The following is a 23,974-nucleotide window of genomic DNA, read 5'->3' as shown; positions in this document are numbered from 1 at the left end:
CTTAGTTTCTGATTTACTTACAAGTGTTGTAAGACGGCTCGCACTGCAGGGACATGATCTGGTGTTTCTCCTCATCCGTCTCCACTGTGAGGTTAGAGAGGTACTGCTTCACCTTTCTGGCCATCTGAGCGTCTTCGTACAGCTTCTTAGCATTGAGGAGCGAGCTTCGGCGTACTCTCTTCTTGTGCGCTCCGCCTTGCACGTCTAGCATATTGGAATTGGTGCTGCCCTGACTCAAAGACCTAAAAGATGATAGCAGAGAGGCAGGAAGAGGAAGGAAGAAAAGGTAGAGTAATAATAAAGACAGTGAGAGGAAGAAGAGATGGAAGAAGTGTGTTAAATTGAACAGAAGTAACAGAAAAGGTGGAGGAGGACGGAGCCGCAAAGAACAGAAAGAAGGAAAGGAAGATAAATGTGTAAGAGAAGAAAAAGGGCATGGAGGAAAAAAATGCAACACAGTCAATTTAATCACCAATAAAACACGAAGGTCTTCCGTCTTATCAAATACAGCTTTTACTACAAAATCTGTACATCTGCCTCCGTTTTGGAGCATAGCATTTTAAAAAAAGGACCATGCAACTGGGAGGGAGGCAGCACTCCCTGGTGTGCCATGCTATCACAGTACAGAACAGCAGAACATTTTGTCAGATGGAGGCAAAAAGGGTTAAGAAACAAACAACGCACAATATTCGATACTGGGAATATTATGCCATGATGCAGATATGAACAAACGCCAAACCTGAGTCAAATAGTATCACTAAAATACACATTGGTGCGTTTAACGTTGCCTTTTTTTTTGCAGCGAGGTGGAGTTCGTTCTACAGGATTGTGAGCTGAGGTAGGTGATAAACTGATCCACCCTTAAGTGCTATTTTGTTGCGTTTCCAATCGTACTACAAGAGCAACATCAGCAGACGGAGTTTGTAGTTGCTATGGAAGCGTAGCAGTTTTTTCCAGTTCATTTCAGCCGTTGTGCATTGTTATGGAAATGTTACTGAACAAACTTCACCTGCTGATGAAGACAATCAGATATAAATGAATACTGCAGGACAGGAACTTAATGGAACAATGAGGTCTAATTACTCTCCTGCTGTTTCCAGGCAAGAAGCTTTGCATTATAACTATCTACTTATATTCCACTTAAACTTGAATCTGCAGTTGAATAGCAGCAATTCATCATTTAGCCAATTTTCACTGGTAGCTGCGAATGTGTTAAGAAACGCTCTGCACCATTTCAAGCTACTATATGACTCAACATACACTCTCGTCAGTAGGGTAGACAATTAATGGGTCAATAAGGGACTTTAGTGTGGTTCGTGTGATGCAAACAGAAGGGTTAATCATGAACAAGCACAGGCAGACACATGAACGCTCATATAAAGCATGGCGAGACATGCAGAGTTTATGATGACAGGGATGCAGGGAGGATTCAAACTTTTGCCGGGCCAGACCGAAACAGGATGAATCTGGTACGCAGGACAAACTTACCCTAAACTCTTCCACCTCTTCTTCCTGCAAGCAAGAGGCGTGAAGATTGAAGCGTGACTCAAAGACAAGTTCAGGGGTCAGGGGAGAGGAGGAGACAAGACTATGTAGAGGTCATGCCGCAAAACACAAACAAACAAACAGGAAATGACCGGAGATGGGAGGACACCAAACAGTGGACATCTCCCCATGTCAACCTGAAGAGTGTGTGTTATGACTTCGTATATGATGCATTTGGCACATTGTGTTGTGTTTTGTTTTTTTTAAATATGTGACTTGTGTATAGAACTGAAGTTTGCTCTATATTTTGGGTTTGCAGTATGAAGGGAGTGTCTGCAGGGGGCAGTCATGCACCGTAGCAGTGACAGACTGTGATTAAACACACACACACACACACACAAACCAAGTGATAATAACTACACAATGCGGCTGGCATCAATTCTACCTTCATTTCCATTCAGTCCATTCATTGTGTGCTTACATTCCAGCAGAGGAATGCAATGCAAACACAGAGAGCCATGAACTGAACAGGAAGTGAACGGGAATTGATTGAACCAGACCTTCAGTGCGAGCCTGATCCTGTTGGGTGAAGGATCAAGGTTGGCTGGTGGAAGTATGGTGGTGCGGTTCCCTTTTTGCCAACATTGTAGCCTTCGGTGGGAAAGTCTTTTTACACGCTTCTGCTTCAGTTTTGAAGAAATATGAGGGAAGTTGTGGATTCACAATAACAAGCAGTTTAGCTTGTTATTGTGCACTAGGATGCTTTTTTGCAAATACAAAATTCAATCATATGCTCCCCCGATGAGGACGTTGTCTAAGTAAGAAATTCTACAATATAATGTATAATGCCATATGCAAATACATATAAATCTGCACAAACAGCCTTGTCATTTCATCACTTGTCATTTTGCTCCTAAAACCGGTTTAAATGGTTAATCATGCTGCAGTGTCAAACCAACCGACCTTTGCCTAAACATGAGGGCAGGGTCCATGTTGGCTGAGGTCATCCGCACCACATGTCTGATCTCCTTCGCGATCATCCTCAGCTTCTCAAAGTTCACAAGGCCATCAACACTTGAGTCATTGCCTGAGACGACAAACAGAAGTAGAAAGTGAGAAGTCGCCCGTCAGCAGTGTGGTGGAAGGAAATGATTGACATTATGGACATTTGTAGAAACTGATATGCAACACTTTTTCCATATCACATTTTAAAAGTAAAACCTGAAATTCCCTCTATATATATTTTTTGCTATCATTAGCCACACTGCTTAATTTGAGGACACAATGAGGGCAACTTTTCATTTTACACAAACACTTTTAAGAAGGAGCCTTTGAGTAGAAGTCGGGCCAGCTTTTAGGTGAAAAAAAAAACGAAAGAAGAGGAAGCCTATAGCAGAAGTAAACCTCGTCAGTGAGTGTGACATGACCTTTGACACAACACAGAGGAAGCTGGGAGATTAAATTAAACTTCAAGAAACGGAAACAGTCTTGTAGCGTATTTAAGAAACACAAGAGGGAGGATGCAAGTAGATCATCTGAGAAGGCACACAAAGTCTTCTACCTTCATGTAAGAAGGTGAGGTCCTTCTTGACCACTGGGAACAGCGGGATGATGGGCGGCTGCATGCTCTGGCTGCTCAGCACGTTTCGGTACTTGGCCATGTTCCTGGATGGGTCGAAGAGATCTTGCAGGTCCCCAAAGAGCTTCTCGTACTTACTGGGCAATTTTTCCCAGGAACTCCGCAGTCGAGCCACCGGTGCCAGGTTCAGTCCGCTGCGCGAGAGAGGAAAGAGGTGCAAAGAGGGCGGGGGGAAGAGAGGGATCGAGGCAGAGATAAATAGGTTACGGCAGACAGAAGAGGGTGGGGGAGAGGTAAAAACGAGGAATAGATGAAACAAGGGTAGAGAAGAAAAGGAAAGGAGGTTAGGTTTAATGTGAATGTTTCATGCTGTACAGTTCCTACTCTTTGAGCTAACTAACTTCAGTGAGTGGGGTCATCTTTTCCCACAGCTGAAAACCCCATGAGGTGATGTCAGCTCTGAACAGACAGCTAATAACAATGAATGACACAGCATTTCTTTTCTTCTCTCCTCTTACATTGATTTGTTCATGCAGCGGGCACAGTTTTCTTTGTCATACTAGATCATGTGACTCAAACACTACACTACTGGACAGATGGCTTGGCTTTATCCATATTTCACAATCCTGCATGTCTAACACCTTCCCCTTTTTTGCTATTTGCACAGGGCAGCAGCCGCCACCACCGCGCCCCTGTCAGCAGGCAGGTTGTGCATCCGTATGTGTGCAGACGCCCTGCTGTGAGCAGGAATGTAAAGGGGCGAGAAGGTCAGGCACTTGGGCTTTAAAGCGCCTTTTACAGCGGCAAACAGAGCGTCTCCATACGGCTGAGCTCTTTTAACACGAGTCCAGATCAGGGAGTGGACACGGGTGCTGCTCGTCACACTGAGCAGGCAGCGTACTGCTGTATAAGAAGGGTGCTAACATTTATTCTTAGCACAGGAACACAGAGCAAAAAAACGTATTTAGTTCAAGTCATCAAATTTATGCGGCATCTACATCAGTACTGAGCTCAGTGCAACTTCTTCCTGCACTTATATTTAAATTTATGCCACATTAACAATGCAGGCAGTTCCTCTTATTATTTATCACGTTGTTTACTGTTTCACACTGCAGTGTGCTTGTTTGAAAGTTTCAAAGCTAAAAAAGGACTTGGACTATAAAACCAACATGGAGTGAGAATTTGGAGTGGTCAGGTGTTATTTCACCTGCTGGTTCGGACACAGTGTGACAGTGAAGACACCGTGATGCCCACTTTTTTTGCCTCCTTTCTTATCTTAGTAAAGGAAGCTATTTTCCGCTGCTCCCTTAATTGCAAGGAGTTGCCACATCATGTATCTCTGCATGTGTGATTTGGCAGATTTTTAAAAATAAATGCTTGATGTAACTCCCCAAAATGACTTGTCTTCTCTTGGGATTGAACAGGGGACGAGTAAAACCAGATTAAAATGAGCAGGAGCATTTTGGGAAATCTTGAAACAATGAATTGGTCTTAGAGTTGAAAATGCTTAAGCATCAAATGGTGTCATCTGCATGAAAATGAAACTCAGAAATTCGGAAAAAAATAGGGAGAAATCCAAAATATTCCAGGAAACAAACGCTGCAGAATGTTAAACGGGCACATTTTTCAGCCATATGACACCAGATCCTCTGGGGCTGGGAGGAAATTAAATCTACAATAGTAAATGCTCTGGGGTGGCCACTGTGATTTTCTGATCATGGGGAAACAGACAGTCCTGTGCATCTTTAAGAGGGTAAACACATTATGTGGGACTGCATTTTCTTTGAATAAATGTCATTATTTTCATGGACCTTAGGCTTGTGTTTTAACCTGAAAGTTCTTATTAGATCTTAGTTAAAAACATTAAGGATAAATCCCACACAAACAAGCTTCTGTGCAGAAGCTAAGATGCTTAAACATGAAAATACTGCCGGATTTTAATTTACGTGCGTCCTTAAACTAAAATACACTGACGCTATGTTTAATACTCCATAAAAGCTCAGCTACAGCCAAACCACAAAGGCCACAGGGACTCAATCATTGTAGCAGACAATAAGCATAACTACTGCTGTGAGACTTGTTTTAAATGCTGTGCAGTTTCTGTGCGCTCTGGGAGAATCAGGGCTGATTACAGGAAGGAACAGAAGGGGAAGAGGGGAGGGGGTTGGACTGGTTCTCCTGACGATGTGGTGAATGGAGACCCACCATCAAAGCTCATCTGTCAGCAGAGATGGAGTAAATGCAGAATGAAGGACACAAACAGTCGAGGGGAGGTGCTACACTGAGCCAACCTGATAATAGCGAACATGGAGTTGAAGTTCTTGCACTCTCTGCAGTGAAGGGCGATCTTGATGAAGTGTTTGATGGTTTTCATCCTTTTCAGAGTGTTGGGCTCCTTCAAGATCTCTGTGGCCACCCAGAAGGTCTCCTGGTTTATCACCTCCTCAAATTGTTTCAGATTGCCACTTCCCACAGAGGAGTCTAGTTTAAACAAGTCATCCACGTACCTGAAACACGTGACAGAAGGGTTCAAAACTGGGTTAAAAGGCAGGATATTATCATCTCAACAAATGGTATGTCATAAAACTGTTACTGTAACTAATATTCAATCATAAAAAATATGGATATCCTCTAGTAATATGCTTCAACCACCTATCCGGCACTTTCTGGGTTCATAATTCCATCAATTTTAACAAGATTTCCACACCAATGGCTGAAAGCCTCAGGCCACGAGAGAGCTTCCACCACGTTTCTAGACGAATGGCTTCTTGACAGCCACCCCTCCACTAAGACCATTTCTAATGAGGCAATATTCCATCCAGCAGTTGTTTTTTTTGAACTGCTGCTAAATTAAAATCTACATACTCTGTGGACTCGATGTTCCTGAAGAGCTCAAAGTCTCTCATGGAGAGCTGGGCTGCAACCTCCATGGTGCTCAGCTGCAGAAGTGAGATTTGACTTTCTCTGAGGAGATCCTGGGCGTCCTCGTCTGAACACAACGTCTCCGTCTCCATGTTGTTCTTCAGGTAATACCTAAAGAAGAGGGAGCAGGTGGAAGATGGATAAGTCTAAGAATAACTTTGTTATTTTATTAAAATATTTCTTAATGTTCCCAGACTTCCGTAACGAATTCACCAGATTTCAAAAGCTGCGTTACACGTGAGAAACAAAAAAGAAAAGAGGAGTTAAGTTTCAGCCTCTGAATCTAAAAACCTGGAGAGAAATTAACTGACGGTAATTATATTTAGTGCTAGAAATGCATGATGCAAAACACTTTATTGGTGACAGCTTACTTGGCATAGTATGCACTAGACTGCAGTTCCCTCAGCTTTAATATAGGCAGACAAGTGGGTGGACAAGATCCATTTTTCCAGGCTGATAAAACTTTCTGGACCTGATAAATTAAATGTTCCTTTCAGTCTTATTTCATTTTTAAATGGGCAAATTTTCTCTCTGAGAGCAAACAGGAGCCATTTCTCCTTAAGATTAGTCTCTAAATGTTTTCTGGGAGACTCTTTCACGCTAATGGAGCTGTAATGTGGTCATCTAGGAATGCTGAACCACAAATCAGAGCATTATAGGCCAAGAGAGGGCAACCCTCAGGGGTAAAGTGTTGGCATGGATGTACCTCTAAACCACGCTCAATTACTCTGTCAGACAAGCTCAGACAGGCTGTGAGATCAAGCTGAATTTATATTTAGGATAAAACATGAGACCTGTTTCACATTTAGAAGACAGAGAAAAACTCCCTCAACATATTTAGATTCAAGACATTTTAGGAATCTAATCATTTATGAGAATCTGCACACGCTGAAAACGCAGAGGAGGTGATAAGATAAAGCACTTGTGTAATGCCTCTGAAACAGAAGGAGGCATTAGAGGAGCAAAGACGACATCAAGCGAGAGAGGAGTCGGAACGAGCGCAGATGAAAGAAGAGAGAGGAAGAGGAACACGAAGGGAGAGGAGTAAAAGGAAGTCCAGATGAAAGGAGACGAGAAGGGACAAGAGGAGCGAAGGAGAGGACGCGGGACTAAATGATGTCAGAGGAGAGAAAGGGACAAGAAGATGGGAGGAAAGGAGTGAGGGGAAGGAGATGAGCAGGGTACTTAAGGGGAAGAGAGGAGAGGAGTCTAAATTAATGATGGACAAAGTGCTGCTTAATAGAACTGGGAGAGGGAACGTCACTGGAACCAAGCCATCGTAAACAGCTACGGGCAGTGTTTGGGTGTGCGATCTGTGCTTAAGCGCTCAAGATCCCCTCGACGCATCTATATGTATATTTTGGCAGCATGATTAAGGCTTTGTGTTGGCTTAGCCTGGACCCCCCCCCTTCCCTTGGACCTGCTGTCAATCAGCAGCTGCAGAGAGGAAGAGACGGAGGAGGTGAGATATGGTGACAGAGGACCCGGGTGGAGATACTGCTCCAGATAGAAAGTACTGCAATGTGGACTGCCGATTGCCCTCTTACATATGTATACAGGTTGAAAAAAATACAGCCAAGCATTACAAGAATAGCAAGTACAGGGAAAAGATTTCCTCAAGAAACAGGAAAGCATAAGAGATTATATACACGCACACATATATTCAATTTCAGCTGTTTAACCAGCATAAAAAAGGTCTATACCTGCACAGCTACATGCCTATATCTTGCTATGTGTCTGTATGTGCGTGCGAGTGTGCGTATGAATAATTCCAGCCGCGGCATGCTGTCTGCAGAGGCCTCCGCCCCTGACAGAGGATGAAAAATTCATGCTAGGCTAGCTGGGAGGAGACCAATGAGGGACCACAGGAGATGAGTAGAGAAGAGGGAGAAAACTGTGGAGAAAGTCACTTCAGGGTAGACGTAACGGCTGCAGTCCAATAATCCTTCACGTCTTAATTTCATCTTAAAAGGGAAAATGACTAGCACAGAACTGTGATACAAAACAACAACAAATTGGGGGGGAAAAAAACCTACACAGACACAAAAATATACTCGGTAAAAGAAAGAAGACGCAGCATCAACAAAATGATGTTGAAGCTTCTTCAAATAAGTGGAAAAGTTGCCATTTTCTCCAGAAAAAGGAAAAGCCTCGACTCTTTGGGTGTGTTGCATATCACTACTGTTGAAACTGTTGTTCAAGTCATCCACGCCAGGTCGTGTTAAGTGAATTAACTACATCACAAAAATACTACCCCGTATCTCCAAGAGCAGGACTGAGAAGTACTGCTTTAGTAGTACATTCAAGCTTTTCTCAGTGCTGATTTGGAAAACATGTGACACTCGATGGATTAAATCGCTGTACTTAGCAAGCCTAGAAATTATTTGAGAGGATAATAATTGGTGCAGCTGTAAAAAACAGTGAGAAATGTGTGAACATTCACAAACTGGAAACCAGAAATAATAAGAAAAAAAAGAAAAGGGAGGAAAATCCCTCAGTTTCAGTATTCTGGGTTTTGAGTCCAATAACTACAGGCTGGATAATTCAAGATTTAAGTGGATATCCTTTTTGTTTTTGACAACAACAAACTTCCTGGACCTGCAAGTGTTGTTTCCGGCTTTATTCTGGGTTGTGTTTGTGTACTTCATGTTGCAGAGAGAGAAAAGCACTCAGCTGCTGAAGTTGCGTATAAGAAAATACCACTGATAACCATTATGTAAGATGGGATGGATCAAACGGGTCATAAAACACAAATGCAGACCGAGTATTAGATTTTTCCACAACAATCAACACCAGTGTAACAGTTGTGATTCTTACCTTCCATTAAGCTGAATTCGATCAGCCAGTTTAGAGAGCTGATCAGGCAGACGGCGCTGTTTTATGACTCCCTCTGGGCTAATTGATACCTCGCACAGGGAGTAGGTCTCGGGTGCCGCGACGAGTCCAAACTCATTGACAGTGTGCGCGACGACATCCTTGGCAGTAGTGTCCTTACTGATGATTATGTAGCAGCTCTGCTGGTCGGCCTTGAACACTCGAATTACCTGGTCTGGGATGTCTAAGAGTGGAAGAGAAAGGAAACAGACGAATTGTGTGATGTTTTGGAAAAAGTCGGCTTGGCCAGTAAAGACAGGAAATTACTTTGATTATTAACAAGTTTAAGTTGGAAAGACTCTGCAAGAAACTTCCAGAAGAGACCAACTCTTCTGCCTAAACACCTTGAGTGTAAAATCTGAATTCAATTGTATGTATCGCCCCAAATCACAACAACATTCGCCTCAAGGAGCATGAACATTACAATACAATGTTCTTCTATGAACAAGCACTTGACAACAGTGGGAAGGAAAAACTCCCTTTTAACAGGAAGAAGCCTCCAGCAGAACAAAACAGACAGGGACAACCATCTGCTGCAGCCTGTTGGTGGTGAGGGGAGGAAGACCGGATGAAAAACCCATTGTGGTGAAATCTAAAAGGGATAAGGGTTGATGTGACTGTGCTTTTAATGTTACAGTATGTCACAGGGCTCTCTGACAGCGCACGAAGGCAGATACTTTAGCACATAACACATTTATTCTGACTCTGTTCATCAAAAACAAATAACATAAGAGTCACATGCTGTCTTTAAAACATGTAGACTACAGTCTATTTGAAACACAGCCTCAAATAACACTTAAAAAGTGAACAACAGACGGGAATAAAAAGAAGAGGACAAAGCATGTGGAAAAACATGCATGCAAGGGTAGCAGAAATGCAAGCAGAAGACTTTCACTTCTTGGCAGATATATTGGGCTCAGGCAGCCCTGCATTGACCTTGGATATGCACATATTCATCTTGAATCATCTCTGAATTTATCTCTGTGATGTGCCCTGCTAGTAAGTTTGTTCTTAGCATCATATTGTCATATTTTCTGGGTTAAGTGTCTTCACCTTAGCACTCTATTTCCCACAGCATGACAGACCTCTGTAATATTAGATCACTGTTGTTGTAAAAGCATAAGACTGAAAATCCAGTAATTTATTATTTAAACCTAAATGGTTTATAGAAACATCTTACGTGAAGTAAAAGATGAAGCCACTTCCGTGCCTGTTATTTGTTGTTAAATAGTCCATTATAAAGGCTTTGAATGTTGGTGATTGCAACAGATTCCCGAGGCTGCACGCAGCTGCATGGGACTTACATGGCGTGCTGTGTGTGTTAAATAATGGAAATGTTCCCCCTGAGTGAAATCCTGCATTAAAGATCCCTGTGTTTGAGTAAGGAAGAGGGTACGGCCCATTAGCCACAGGCGGGTAAAGAGCTTTAAAAGAATGAATTATGAACGCTGCACAGTGACAACTGGGAAGAGAGTCCGACAACCAGATGAAGCTATCACACAGCTGCAACATGAACCTCAGCGTGTGCGGGTTCACGCAATCTTTTCGTTTTACCTTGCTGGAAACAGACGGGATCATGAGCGATGACTTTATGACTTTCTCATGCACACATACACAGACACACACCGGCTTCTTTTTGTTTATCAAGCAGGTACAGGGCAAAACACAAAGCCTGCCCTTATTTGCATGGATATCTGATCGGTCTGTGGCTGCGAGTGCGTGTGAATGGCGAAAGCTGTTATCTGTACACAAGTCAGTGTGCGTACTTTGGATTCAGAGCTCCAAATTCAACATAAAAAGTCGGTTCTCTGTATGCATCTGATGCAATGCTGTGGTCGCAGTCACGGTGGGTTTACGCTGAGGGATTCAGTTTCCACTTTTTAACTTTAATTTATGCGCAGCATTTTGATAAGCATAAGTCATTTTTCTTTTTTGTTTGTTTTGTCTTTAGTCACCACTTTTGTTTCTAAAAGCAACCAATTCTTTTCTATTTCCTGTCATTTCTACTTGCTGATTCGGCTGAACTGTACCTGCCACCGAGCGTTACTTGTGGACATCGAGTGCTTATTTATAGTCTATTCATGAATCATTGCCTAATTTGAAAACGGGTTCCAGATGTTTCCCTGCACTGTTTCACAGATTTTTAGCCAGCTTTTGTTGTTGTTATTTTCCATTGAACCGTATCGACATATTAATGTTTTGATGTTAGCACCCCTTCTTGACCTCTTTACTGACTGTGTGTTCATTAAGTGCAAACACATACATAAACACTTTTATACTCATTCAGATGATTGCTGACTTTTATGCTGAAGATGGAGCTATGTACGCTGACGCTCTGCTGGCAAAGACCGCATTAGAGAGTTTTAAAGTGCAGCAGAAGAGAGCTTCTCTGTTTATGTGCAGCAGGGTGTTGAGAGAAGGCTGACTGGAGGCTAAATGCTTTGTGTCTCATTAGCTGTAATTTGTGATTAGAGTGTGGAAAGCCTTCAGATAAATTGCTGGCTATCATATCCAGGGGGCCTAATCGTGTTTAATCCTCTTGATGAGCTATGACCTGGACTGCCACACAGGAGGACAATAGTGCCCACCCGGCCGGACATCCAATCAATTACCATCTTTAATAAAGTATTGTTCATTTACATAAACAGCAAGAAGCCAAAGAGGCTTTCTACACAAGAAGGAAAGGCGTGGGATTTTGCAAACACAGCACTAACAAAGGCTGCACACTTCCAGCAAGTCTGCTCCTCCTCCTCCTCTTCAGCCTCCTTTCTACTGTTTGCCAAAGCTTTTCCAAGTCCCTCCATCATACAGTCGGAAGTCATAAATCACAAGATAGCAGGAGAAAATTTGCCAAGCTTGCTCAGGTTCCTGAGAGGAGAGCGGACTAGCTAAGGTCAAACACAACTGTTTCATGACAAATATCCTCCCAATCATACACCTCTTCTTTTTTGCTGTTCAACAATTTGACTATTTGGTTTTGGATTTAAACCAAGAGCTCTGTCAACTGGGGCCAGCATTTCTCATTAAGGCTGAATATCAGTATCCGTGTTTACAAACAGAAAAATCAATCTTACGAACATGCGTCCTTCACCCCAAAGGTAACTGCTTAAAAACAGACTGACGTGTCCTTCCTCAGACACTTGGAAGGTTTCACAACAACAAACCAAAAGAAGAAGAAGCAGCAACATGCAACAGGGTCCAGAGCCTGAAGAGCGCCATTCATGAACACAAAGACGCGTGTGCGTGTGTGTGTGTGTGTGTGTGTCTGTGTGGTGGGCTATCCAACAGTGGCAATGAAATATCCTTATACTTACAGTAGAGTCCCAAAGCTTGGCAAGCAGAGAGGAAAAAGAGAAAACACAAGTAATTACAAGCACAAGAGAGTGTGGGAGGAGCACAAAGAGACACAGCAGTTGGAAACATTATGACAGATGAAGAAGAAAAAAAGAAAAACGAAAAGGAGGGAAGACCAGCTGAGTTTCTAGTGTATCCTGAATCTGCTTATGGGAAACCAGAGAGGCAGAGTATGACTCAACATGTCGACACCAGAACATCTGTTTAAAATCACAGCAAGAGACGCGCGAGAGGAGAGAGAGACAGTAAAGGACTGAAGAAGCGGAGGGAAAAAAAGAAAAAGAGAGAGCGACAGTGGCAAAAAGACACAGAAGCGAGTGAGCATCTGTGGGTTTAGCTTCACGCAGAGTTGTACATCAGACACGCAGACACAATGCCACTTTGCGAAATGAGACAAGACATAAGCAGCAGCCTCCAGAGAAAACACTCGTACTCTACCTCTAAAGCAATTCCGGCTCTGCCTCTCTAACCGATTCAGCCTGTGATGGCTGAAGCAGGAATGTATGGGCAACATAAAGTGTGGCAAAAGTCACACAAATACCTGGTAAAAGCAGGGCTGTAGTTCATCTCCATTATGATTATTGCCTGCTTTTGTTCCCTAACTAAGCGTTGATTATTAAGCCTCTCAGATAAAACTGGGCGGTGACTTACAGGGCAAAGTGGCACAAAATGAATTTAAAATATCTTTGCTATTACAAAGAAACATTTCTAGTAATGAAATTCTATAAGTGCAACTTAAATGGTGCTATAAAATAAGCCAAGAAAAGTCTAAAACCATCAAAATGAAAACCAATCTAAAAGTTAATGAGACAAAACACATGAAAAAAAATTACAAATTTTCCTAAATATTGGCAGCCAGCACTTTCCATTAGACCTCCTGCCCAGTATGGACTTAGGGAAAGAAATATTAGTGCATAGGCAGGGCATTGTTGGGGGTATTACAAGCTCTGCAGAGCATCTGGAAAAGGAGGTTTTTATTTCTGCAAGCTGTTCTTCATTCTACGATTAGAGCTAATGGGAGGCCGCAGGACCGAAGGAAATTTGATCTAATGGCGGATGATTAATGTGGCACAGTTGTGTGTTTGTACTCTAGTATAACACAACCACATGTGATGTATAGGTCTGCAAACTACAGCGCGTGTGCACGTGCGTCTGTCCGAGTGTGTGCGGCTCACTGACAAATGGCTAGTGGAATAAATCAAGACCATATTCTGTCTCGGCCTCTTTCCGCTTTCCCCTTCGATCTTTCACTGAATGTACACATAAATAACACACAAATCCATGGGGAATGCTGCATGTTAGTTTAAATAATTATGGGCTCAGGAACTCGTCTGAGTCAAGCCAAGGTCAGGTCTTGTCAAACAGCCACATTTCTGCATGTACATCTCTGTGCAACTCAGGATGTGTGCGTTTGCTTTAAAACTCCTTTGTCAGCACAAGAAAGTGTTTTGAGGAGTTTGCCTGTTTCTCAAGGTGAACAAATAAGAGGAAAGGCTTAAAATGAACCCACCCCCAAAGTGCACTCGACAACACTACAGTCGGCAGATGGATGCTTAATGCGTTCAAGGGTGACAGGCTGTTTGCTCAGTACTCAGCAAGTCCTTCAACTCCACAAGCGGCTTATACTGTTCAAAAAGGCCAGGGTCACAGGTCAAGCCTCCTCATACGAGCAGCCGTGAACTCCGGCCGAGACAACTGAAATTCTAAGTGGCGTCTCAGGCTGCAAATATATGACGATATTTTTCTTTTATGAGTTAAAGTTTTGTAGCAAGACGTTAACTTTTCTGTTTCACTTTAAGTGAACGGCCAGACATGTTTTTCCTCGAGATATACGCACATCATCAAATAAATTTAGTAGGACGGCACGCCCTCCCACAGCTTTAAATCAGAGACAATACAGAAAGCTTGTTGTGAAAGATGGCTCTTTTTTGTTTCTCTCCACATTATCGCCATCGCTACTTTCATTTAAGCTTTTATTGAGAAAGCTGAGAAAAGCAGAACTTTTACAACACAACAGAACTTTGATATAAACTGTAAATCAAAACAAAAAGTGAGTGAAACTGACTTGTCAGTAATAATCCAACGCTGGAAAGTAAAAGAAAAAGTTAGCCCCAGTGCCAAATTACGCACTCATTTGAGTATGTGGTGTCTTCATTACTGTATCATAGTGAGTTGCATAAAGCATTTAGAGGAACCGCTCACAGCTGGAGACTATTACAGCTAAATGTGAATGGTGGGAAAACGGTTTCATAAACACCCAGAAAATCCCAGGAAAAACATTTTGCTAAGGATTTTTTTTTTCAGATGAACAAGCAAACTTGTCTGTTAACTGTGATGGCCATTTACCGTGTTTTTCTTACCTGCAGGGATGGAGAAGTCCAGGACGCTGCTTGCTGGCTGTAGCAGGTCTGGGCTACTTGATGATAGGTTGCCAGGAATGGGCATGATGGCCACGCTGTGACGGCACTGCTTTGTACCCACAATGCTGTCATCTTGAGACTGAACTAAGCCGCCATCACTGGAGACAAAATTCAGGAGCGGTGCAGAGTGGGAGAAAAAGGTAGTGAAGGGAGGAGGAAATTAAGCAAAGGGGAGGAAAAGAGAGAAACATAAAATTAGACTTATTCCATTAAAGACAAAACTATAATTAAAATATGATGTTTTATGATGCTCAGCAGGCATAAAAAAATGTTATGAGTTGTAAGCATAGGTACTAGTGCATTCCCCATCATCTTCAGGATATATTAAAAAAAAAAAAAAATCACAACTCATAACACGGTGGAATAAAACAGATTTAATCAAAATGTTTACTCTTGCAAAATGAAAACACAAAACATCAATATCATTATACGTGTCTTTTAATATGCAGCAGTCACAACGCTGACATTCGTCCACGAGGAGATTTTATGAATGGCGAGAACTGATAAGGAGCATTCACGGAGAGCGAGAGACGCACAGCAAATGGTAAAACATGCACACGCACAGAGAGAACAATGACAGATAGCTGGCACAGATAGGAACATTTAGGAGGAGCACATTTGAAAGTCGTGGGGATTTTTTAGTCAATTATATAATTACCGTTACTTTGCATGTGTGTAGGTCGCTCTGCTTTTGCAGACAAGTGTTAGGATTTGGCTTCTTTAATCCCTCCTGTGTGTGTTGGGTTGCACAGATTGCAACCCTGCACTGAGTCTGAGAGACTTTACACTTTGCTCCTCAGCTACACTCTGGGATATGCGAGCTTTAACCTTTATATTAACAGCTTCATTCTGGCCTCTCTTGATTGGGAAGCATGTGATGTCTTCAGACACTAAAACAGAGGTCGGGTGTTCGGATTTAGCCTCCAAAAACCTACCTGAAATGAAAAATGTGTCATCTGAAGCTTTGAAGAAAACCTTTGTAGCTGTGGAAGCTTCGATTGAAAGCAGCAAATTTTAAAATGCCGCATGCTAAAAATAAGAAACAAAGCAGGGATTGAACATCCTGCAGATGACAAATGGATCTTTCTGACTTTGAGAAACTGTAGTGTCTGACAGCGAGAGTTCACCCCAGTCTGCCTGCATACTAATCGCAGCTTCCCTCTAGGTGTGAGTGTCTGTACAGCATGTAGGGAACACGGTGCAGTAATGCAGGGCTTCCACTAACACAGCTGCACGCTGCTGTAGCAAAGCCTCTGTAATCTTTGGATCACCCAGCTGACAGGCACTGCACCGACACGACGGAACAAAAGAGTCGAGACGGGGAGATGGAAAGACGGCACAGGTGGACGAAGAACAAGCAAGAAAAGGACAAAAAGATTTAGGAGGCAGACAACAGTGACATTGAGACAGGCAGTGATAGGATTGGGTTTAAAAGACTAGACTAAGACTTTGGTGGCACTTTAGTTTAGTTATGACAAGCATGGGTTGCTGTTGATCACAATTACAAGCACCAATGTACAGAAATTGAAATTATTTTTGGCCGGAGATGGTGATTACAAAGTTTTCAAGAAGTTAATTAGTTTATAGCACAAATACTCATCTGCTGTATTTAGATGGCAGCTGTTCTGACTGTTAAATGGACCAAAACAGTTTGTAGCCATTACCGTTTCTGTTTGTAATAACCCTAAATAAAATACATTTGGCTGTACAACATGGTGTAACTGAGTTCAATATGTTAAAGCCCTGAACATAAATGTAGCTGCAGAGTTTGTTTGATTAGGAAAATGAAGCGAAGGCTGGCATTCATGCATTTAAGGAATTAAACCTACAAATGTAGTCCTCTAGTCATGTTGCTGAAGGTCAGCAGTGCCGGTGAAAATGCGGCTGCCTGCTGTGCGCAGGTCTACAGATGGATACTGAATAAAATGGCTGGAGGATGGGGAGTTACGCAAGAGGTCTTACCCAAACAGGCCCCTGAAGCAGCGGAGGCAAACGGGAGAGAGACAACATTGAAAAGTGTGAAAAAGTAAAAAACAAACAAACAAACAAACAAACAAAACAAAACAGATTTCTGCTGAAGTGATTCAGCAATGTCAGTGTAGCAGTGAGACAATGCCTGTGTATGACAAGGCTGCTTTCTTCGCACAAACACACGGCCCAAACAAACATGTAGGCTGACGGGACGCACAACAGCTGAAGTTTAGACACTGACAGGTTTGCTGAAATAAATAAGCAGAAAAATGTCAACAGCAACTTTCATAACACCAGCACAGATTTATCCACAACATGAGACGTTAGCAAGCAGCAGCAGGACACACATGAGGATCGCTCATATCACTCGTCAACCCAGTTTGAGATCAGGCTAAATAATAGGATCACCCCTCTATCTGATATAATGCAGTTTAACAGCAACATAAACTACACATAGTTTGACATGAAAGAAGGGTGAAGAAAACTAATTTGGAGACTCAGATGAGCACAACATGTATTAGCACAATGTACGCTAACGTATGAGCACAATATGTATTACTGTAAAGCACTTTGGTGTAGCGCTGGTTTTAAATGTGCTATACAAATAAAGTTGTATTGTATTGTATTGTAACATCGCTGCTACCAGCATGTCGTGAACTGCTCAGCAGTGGTAAAGCTGTTTTGCCGGCCTCCTCACATCCTCAGTCTTTAAATGATGTAAACACTAAACAAATGACACACTAGCACCACTTTTCACATAATCTGAAAGTGCATTCCCAAAAATCAACGGTCAGTCAACCAAACCGCACACCTAAATATCCATCCAATCCGAAAAATCAGGAAGTATGGGTTTAGATTAGATTAGATGAAGCTCCAGTTTACTAGTTGTTAACAGTCTGGCAACAAAAGCTAACTATCTAACTAGTCCAAAGGATTCTTCCTATTGTTTAATCTGCTGTAAAGGCAAATCAGTATCTGTGAGAATAATAATGTCCTGGACAATTTACAGTAAAGCCATAACTGCAATAAAAAGTGGAGGTCATGGCAGACACAATCGTTAAAAAACACACTCGTTATTGTGGTCATATCATAAGTTAGCAAATGTAACTGTAACAAAAAGAAAGGGGGATGACTTGAAAGACAAACTGAGTAGAGGCTAGAGGCTAAAACCTCAGTGTATTGCTTTTCAATCTAAGCAATGTAAATCATCTGGGGTGAATAATATGGGATGTGTATTAAGGCAAATGCACAAGGCTGGACATCTTCATTTGGCAGAGAGACAACGTGTTTACTGCCTGCGTCCCCTTGTCATATAAAAATCTACTCTGCAGTGGAGTACAATGACGTCCAAGATCAGAAGAAGCAGTCGCCGTGACGATCACTTCGTAAATAACCCAGTTTGGCTGGAGCACCGTTGAGTCTTAAAACACAAGGTTTTCTGACTTAACTGTGAATTGTAAGAGTGTGTGCATAATTTTAACTGCACTTTATAAAGTGCACTGTCCTCGGAACAGCCCGTACCTTTCTTATATAGGCATACATACGCGCGCAAACAGACACACAAAATGTAGACAACTTCACATGATGGCCTCCCCTCAAATTTTCATCCCACAACAGGCACTGATGAATCATGATTGACCCAAATCACCAGTCTCATCTCCATTCTCATCTCCACTCCCTTTAATCATCCATCTATTCCTTTGAACCAAAGGCTCTTTGAATGGTGCCAACTTGCAGAGAAAAAAAAAAAAGAAAAAGAGGAAGCAATGAAAGTCCTTTTTTGCTTTGATAGCACAAAGTCGGTTCAATAGCCGTGTGATAGTGTGTTGCGTCATGAGACGGAGCGCGTTTACTTTTCGTGCGAACTCTGTGGCTTTGTGGACATCACTGCGAAGATGGAAACTGATAGAGCGGCGACAGCGAGACAGAAAAGTTGAGTGAGCCGGCTCTGTAATTAACAGAGAACAGCGTTCCTGTCTACACAGTCACAGTACGGATTTAAATGAGGCCTGGAGAGGCATGAAATGATCAAATGAAATCAAGCCTGTTACGGGAGGAGTACTGAATGTGAGCCTCGATTGCCGCAGATGCTTGCCAGTACAATGGCTGGTTATGGATTGGCAATGCTTATGAGATGATAATGTTTTTCTGCGTTCTTGTGATTTGCCTAGAAAAGATCTGCATCACGCCGGCTGAAAATACGTGAAAGATTAGGCGGATTAGACTGAGGCTGAACCGCCAGGTTTCTCAAGCTTGTGGAACTTCCAGAAATGGAAATTCGTGGTAAATACCCAACAGTACCTGGAAGTTTTCTGTGCTGGTCCTGTGAAAGGCTGTGCACTTCCACAGCAGTGCTCACTGATGAAAATCTGACATTTCATGCAGCTAAGGTATCTTTTCAGGAAGAGGTCCCTGTAGTTTGTGTTGAATTGGTTGGACTCTGAAACACCACTTATCTATAAATGTGTGCAGGCATTTTAGTCGTCATCAATTTCCTACTGTCATGAGCTGAAAGAAGAGGGTAAAATGTGCTACGCTGATGCTTTCTGATGGGCACCGAGGAACTTTAGTCAGTAAGTCACAATTGCACACCTGCTGAAGAAAATTATGTACAAATAAAACCACCAATGGAAAGGAAGTGGACTGATGCAATCACACCCTGTCTGAAGCTGTCAAGGAAACCCACTTGAGCTCACTAATGTGCTAACACCCTCCCATAAACCATTCGATTCATGGCATGCTATTTTTGTTACTACAAAATTACTACTACTAAATTACTACACTTTTTTGCCAACATCAAAAAATCCTCTCCCCATTTTTGCTATCCCAGCCTTACAGTATTTTCTTCTATACTTAATTTTACTTTAAGCTTATACAGGCAGCAGTTCTTCTCAGTTTTTCTTTTTTACACATGTGTACGCCTACCTGAAAGGTTTAGGTGGCAGTATACTGAAGCGCGTCTTCTCCAGCATCTTCCTGATCTTGTTTCGTCCTCCAGACACAGTGTTGGCCTTCATTTTTCGGGTGGCCTTGTGGTCAGTGGGGAACTCCATGTCTCCGGGAAGGTCGGCGATGGAGAAACGATTGCCTTTTTTCTCCTGGATCTTGGGAATGTGAAGGCCGCCGTTCTTCTTCTCATGCGCGATCCTGCTAAGGAGCTCTTTGAAGACTGAATGGGAGGAGGAACAGAGAGAAATGTAGCTTTGTTTTATTTTATATTTTTACACCTTCGTGGGTTTTCTACCATCTTTTACAGCTCGTGACAGGATGTCAAAAACTGGCGTGCAACCAAATGTACTCACCAAAGATGTTGGTTTTAACTGTGAGGGAGAGGTGTGTGTTATTTCGTAGGATGTCTGCAGCTTTGGAGAGGGAGATGTTCTCAAAGTTCTGACCATTGATCTCCATGATCTGAAGCAAGATAGATTCAAAAATGAAAAACATGGCAGCAAAGAATCAAAACTGCCTGAAGCACAGCAGGGGTGACCACTAGTCTCATAAGCACAAATCAAATTACTGTGACAAAAACATAATGTAGATCTTCGACTCAAATCTGAAACACAGCTGGTATTATTTTTATTTCTCTTAACTCGGCGTATCTCTTAATAAGGTGGCTCTGGTCCTCTATGACTCAGAACGGGAAGAAACGGTTGAGAGTTCATTTCTTGCCACCTTTAGAGGAGAAGAATCTGCTTCAAGTGAATACTGTGCAGTTTGTTTTTAAAAAGCAGTAAGTCAATCAAAAAATGTGAAAGCAGTTCACCTGCATCAAGTATTAGAGTCCTTACAGTAAGGTTGTGAAAAAAAAATACCACAAACTATTTCAGTCTCATTCACAGCGTCCCTGACAGCAACAGTAAAGGGTCCCAGATTAAAATAGCTCAGGGCTAACTGTTTTCTCACTGTGACACGTTCAGCATAAGGATATCTGATCTGTAACTGTGTCAACAACAAGCACAAAGGCTAGCGACACAAATACAGGCAAGATGAGTCATTATGAAGTTCTTCTGATGTGCAGCTACAGGAAGCCAGACCTTCACTTTAACCACCGTTATAACAGAACTGTCTTCTTCAAATACCTTAATTAGTTATACCGCGAACCTAAATTCCAGCTGGTAATGATATCTGTGTGAATGACAGTTGATGGCTTTAATACTCAGACCATCTTAATCTAATCTAGTAATTATTGCCATCTAAGCTTCAACTCCCAGCTGAGTTGATGAATAAATCTACATTTGGCCCTCAAAGCCACTCAACTTCCGTTTTAATGAGTGACTCTTTGTCCAGGTTTGAGGTAACGAGAGCTGCAGGGCAGATATATGTAAGGACTTGGCTTTATTGTTTCAAGTTCCTTTTTCCGTTCCCTAAATACTGACCAGACTCCAAGCTCCTGCTTGTTATGCTGAGAAATAAATCTTTACTCCAGTTTGACTGACTATGAGGATAGCACTACTGTTTTTACTTCCCTCTTTCATTCCCTGAATGCTGATCAGCCTTTAAGAAGAAATGCATGATTCTGTCAACACTGAGATGATTTTTCAAAGTCATGATTTGCATTTTTTTGCCCTTCCTAACATCCACTCTAAATCAATAATGTCCACTACGTGCACCTTTGTCTCTGTCTCTGTCCCCTCCCCCCCCCGGAAACCTTAGTAGACATCAAATGGCATCTTAACAATTTAGAGAAGTCACTAAACATGATCAGACTTTCTAATTAACAGGCTGCAGTGTGCTGACGAAAGGCTCATTACGCACCAGCAATGGGAAGAATCTGTGTGACAGACCACTGTACAGTAACCACACTGTCACATTAGATCCTCTAAATAAGACTGCTGACCTTGTAACCGCTGGACAAACCAAATCATGAGACTATGCTGAAGTGATATACTGTGGTAAAAGATCAGTACTCCTGCTGGGAAGAGCTAAAACCTGAAAGATTTTAATAAATATATATTTATTATGATTTTTAAGTTGATCGGGGTGGATCACATCACACAGAACAATTAATTATGTGACTGCATGCTATACAGTCCACAATCATCTGGGAACTAGTTGACTGAAGCGCCGTGATGGTCCTCGTTATAACTGTTTAATTGGGGACTAATTAACATCTAGGGATGCATTTAAATGGAATAAAGTACTTGCCAGGATTGCAAAGTAAAAGTAATTAGACCTATATATATATTGTGCATTTCATGCAGCGGTGTATGTATATTAGGACTTCACCACACTATTCCTTACTGTCCTCTTACCTGATCCCCCTTTTTGAGTCCTGCTTCTGCAGCTTTGCTTCCTTCTTCCACCGACTCGACAAAGATGCCAAATCCTCTCTCGCTGCCGCCCTGCACGCTGAAGTGGAGCGGTGATTCCCTAGATGCCTTCTGCAGAGTGATCTGTCTCCACTTAGCCTTGGCTGCACATGCTATGTTCAGCAGTCTCAAATGGCCCTTCATTTTCTGACGATGAGGTAAAAATGAGAAAATTATGAACTGAAACAGAACTGCATTTACATGTGCGCTCGCATCCTTAGGTTTGCAAGTTGTTTTGGACAACAATAATAATTTAAAAAAAAAAAAAAGAAGAGGTAGAATATAAATACTGATGCATTAACTGTTTGACCTTATCTAGCATTCTGCTCCAGGGAATCTAGACCATAAAGAGTTATCATAATACACCAATAAAACTAGAGGTGTAAGGCTTAGCTATGACCATGATGATTTTAATATTTGAAATATATTTTACATTTTCAGCGATAAAAGCTGAGGAAAAAGTGCATAAATAATTTAATGAGTTCACAGAGACAGACTTGTTACTTTCAAGAACTTGTTGTTCTGAATTAGCATTTAAATAATTTTTGATGTCTTTGTTATTGCATGCGATGAAGGATTTCTGCTAGAGGGCAGGGAGGTGTTGAGTGTTTATTTAAAGGCTAATCCGAGAACTTTGATAGGGCAAATCAACGAGCACATCAAAACAAGACATTGTGCCAAAATGTGGCCAATTACACAAGCTGAGGTAAATAAAAGCTAACATCACTATTACTATTGGAGAAAACGCAACACAATTTCTGAGCTTAAAAACACTGAATTGGAGAATAAGTCAACAGTCTTTATTTGATCTTACTGTCGCTTCTAGATGTTTCTCGAAGTCCTCCAGGAAACGCGTCATAGCCGGGTCACCCTCGAAGTCGTTGAAGTGGTTGTTGACCCACAGCAGCACTATTCTTGTTACCTGTGAAACAGAGAGACAAAGCACACAAAGGTAGGTCTTGTGAATGTGTTTTTACATTTCACATTCTCCAAAGTCCTTCAGCTGAGCTTCGACAGGAAATGTGATTGATAATTATGCTGCTTGCTAAGGTCAGAGATCATCTTGAATTGAACTCTACCAGGAGTTAGACTTTCAAGGACACTTTGGGAGGCGAAATGCTTGGAAATGTGAGTCTATTAATTACAACCTACAGCTTCAGATTAAAAATATGACTGTTACCATAACAAAATGCAAACTCGGTTAATTCTTCAGTCCAATTATAGAGGTATCTATCTTTAGCTTCTGAGGAAAGAAAGAAAAACCATAGTAATTAGTAACGCATAAGAAACAGAGGCTGTATAATAACGAGCATATGGCTGCAGAGAAAAGCTGTTAACTACTAGTTGACGGCTTAATTTCTGCCACAATAATTAGAAGGGAAAAAAGGCAGAAGGAAATAATAACATCTGTAAATTTACACGGGTGGGAACAGTGTTCCAACCTTTGCAAAAGGTCAGAGTAGAACACAATGCATCAATAAAGAGGATCGATGTACACACTCTGCTTTTCACTCTCCTTTGTGCCAGTGTTTGTGTGTGTGCGTGTCTCCAAGGCAACTTATGCTCATGCTCTCTTTTCTCGTCTTCCATATTCTGTCTCTCTCTCTCTCTGTGTTCGTTCTCTACAAGATTAGTTCCTCTTTAAGGGGGCTGAAGATTATAAGCCTGAATGACAACCGCATAAAGACTATCGACTGTACAAGGCTAATCTTAGGTTAACGTAGCTGTGGACGACGGGAGTGTCAGGCACGCACGAATCGCTACAGTGCTCAAAGACGGCTGAGCTTGCTGAACTCTTATTGATCGGCGTGGCCGAGGCACAACACGTGGATTTCCATCAACATGCATGGATGCAAAACATCAAGAGGGACCGCCATTTAGAGAACCACCGTATAATGAATGATTAATGTAGACCGTTTTAACTGTATAAGCATTTTCACCTTTGCAGCGTCTACACACGCTAATGCTTTGCCATTTCCAGACTTTGTGGCTTTTTACATTTTTCACACCTACTGATACTGTGTGAAAGCATTCACACATCTCTCCATACACCATGCAAA

At 42.0% G+C, this 23,974-nt stretch overlaps 1 protein-coding gene across 5 annotated transcripts in view; it reads right to left on the bottom strand.

Moving 5' to 3' along the window:
• rapgef6 (Rap guanine nucleotide exchange factor (GEF) 6) overlaps positions 1-23,974 on the bottom strand; it is a 142,908-nt gene that overhangs the window by 10,463 nt on the left and 108,471 nt on the right. For 4 of the 5 annotated variants that reach the window (XM_085421096.1, XM_085421097.1, XM_085421094.1 and 1 more), the window contains 12 exons: positions 22,729-22,836; positions 21,858-22,061; positions 19,908-20,016; positions 19,531-19,774; positions 14,575-14,732; positions 8,804-9,044; positions 5,930-6,097; positions 5,356-5,571; positions 3,047-3,258; positions 2,449-2,572; positions 1,489-1,512; positions 22-242 (listed from right to left, as the gene is read on the bottom strand). In XM_085421096.1, the coding sequence (XP_085277222.1) occupies positions 22-242; positions 1,489-1,512; positions 2,449-2,572; positions 3,047-3,258; positions 5,356-5,571; positions 5,930-6,097; positions 8,804-9,044; positions 14,575-14,732; positions 19,531-19,774; positions 19,908-20,016; positions 21,858-22,061; positions 22,729-22,836 (2,029 nt within the window). The remainder of the gene's footprint in view (positions 1-21; positions 243-1,488; positions 1,513-2,448; positions 2,573-3,046; positions 3,259-5,355; positions 5,572-5,929; positions 6,098-8,803; positions 9,045-14,574; positions 14,733-19,530; positions 19,775-19,907; positions 20,017-21,857; positions 22,062-22,728; positions 22,837-23,974) is intronic. The other variant, XM_085421095.1, reaches the window with a different exon arrangement.

The sequence above is a fragment of the Rhamphochromis longiceps genome, linkage group LG10, assembly GCF_057381845.1.
Source record: "Rhamphochromis longiceps isolate RC_006_pf linkage group LG10, R_longiceps_female_GT1.1, whole genome shotgun sequence".
Lineage (NCBI taxonomy): Eukaryota > Metazoa > Chordata > Actinopteri > Cichliformes > Cichlidae > Rhamphochromis > Rhamphochromis longiceps.
Note: the sequence above shows the minus strand (reverse complement) of the source record. Positions and strands in the feature narration are given on the sequence as shown.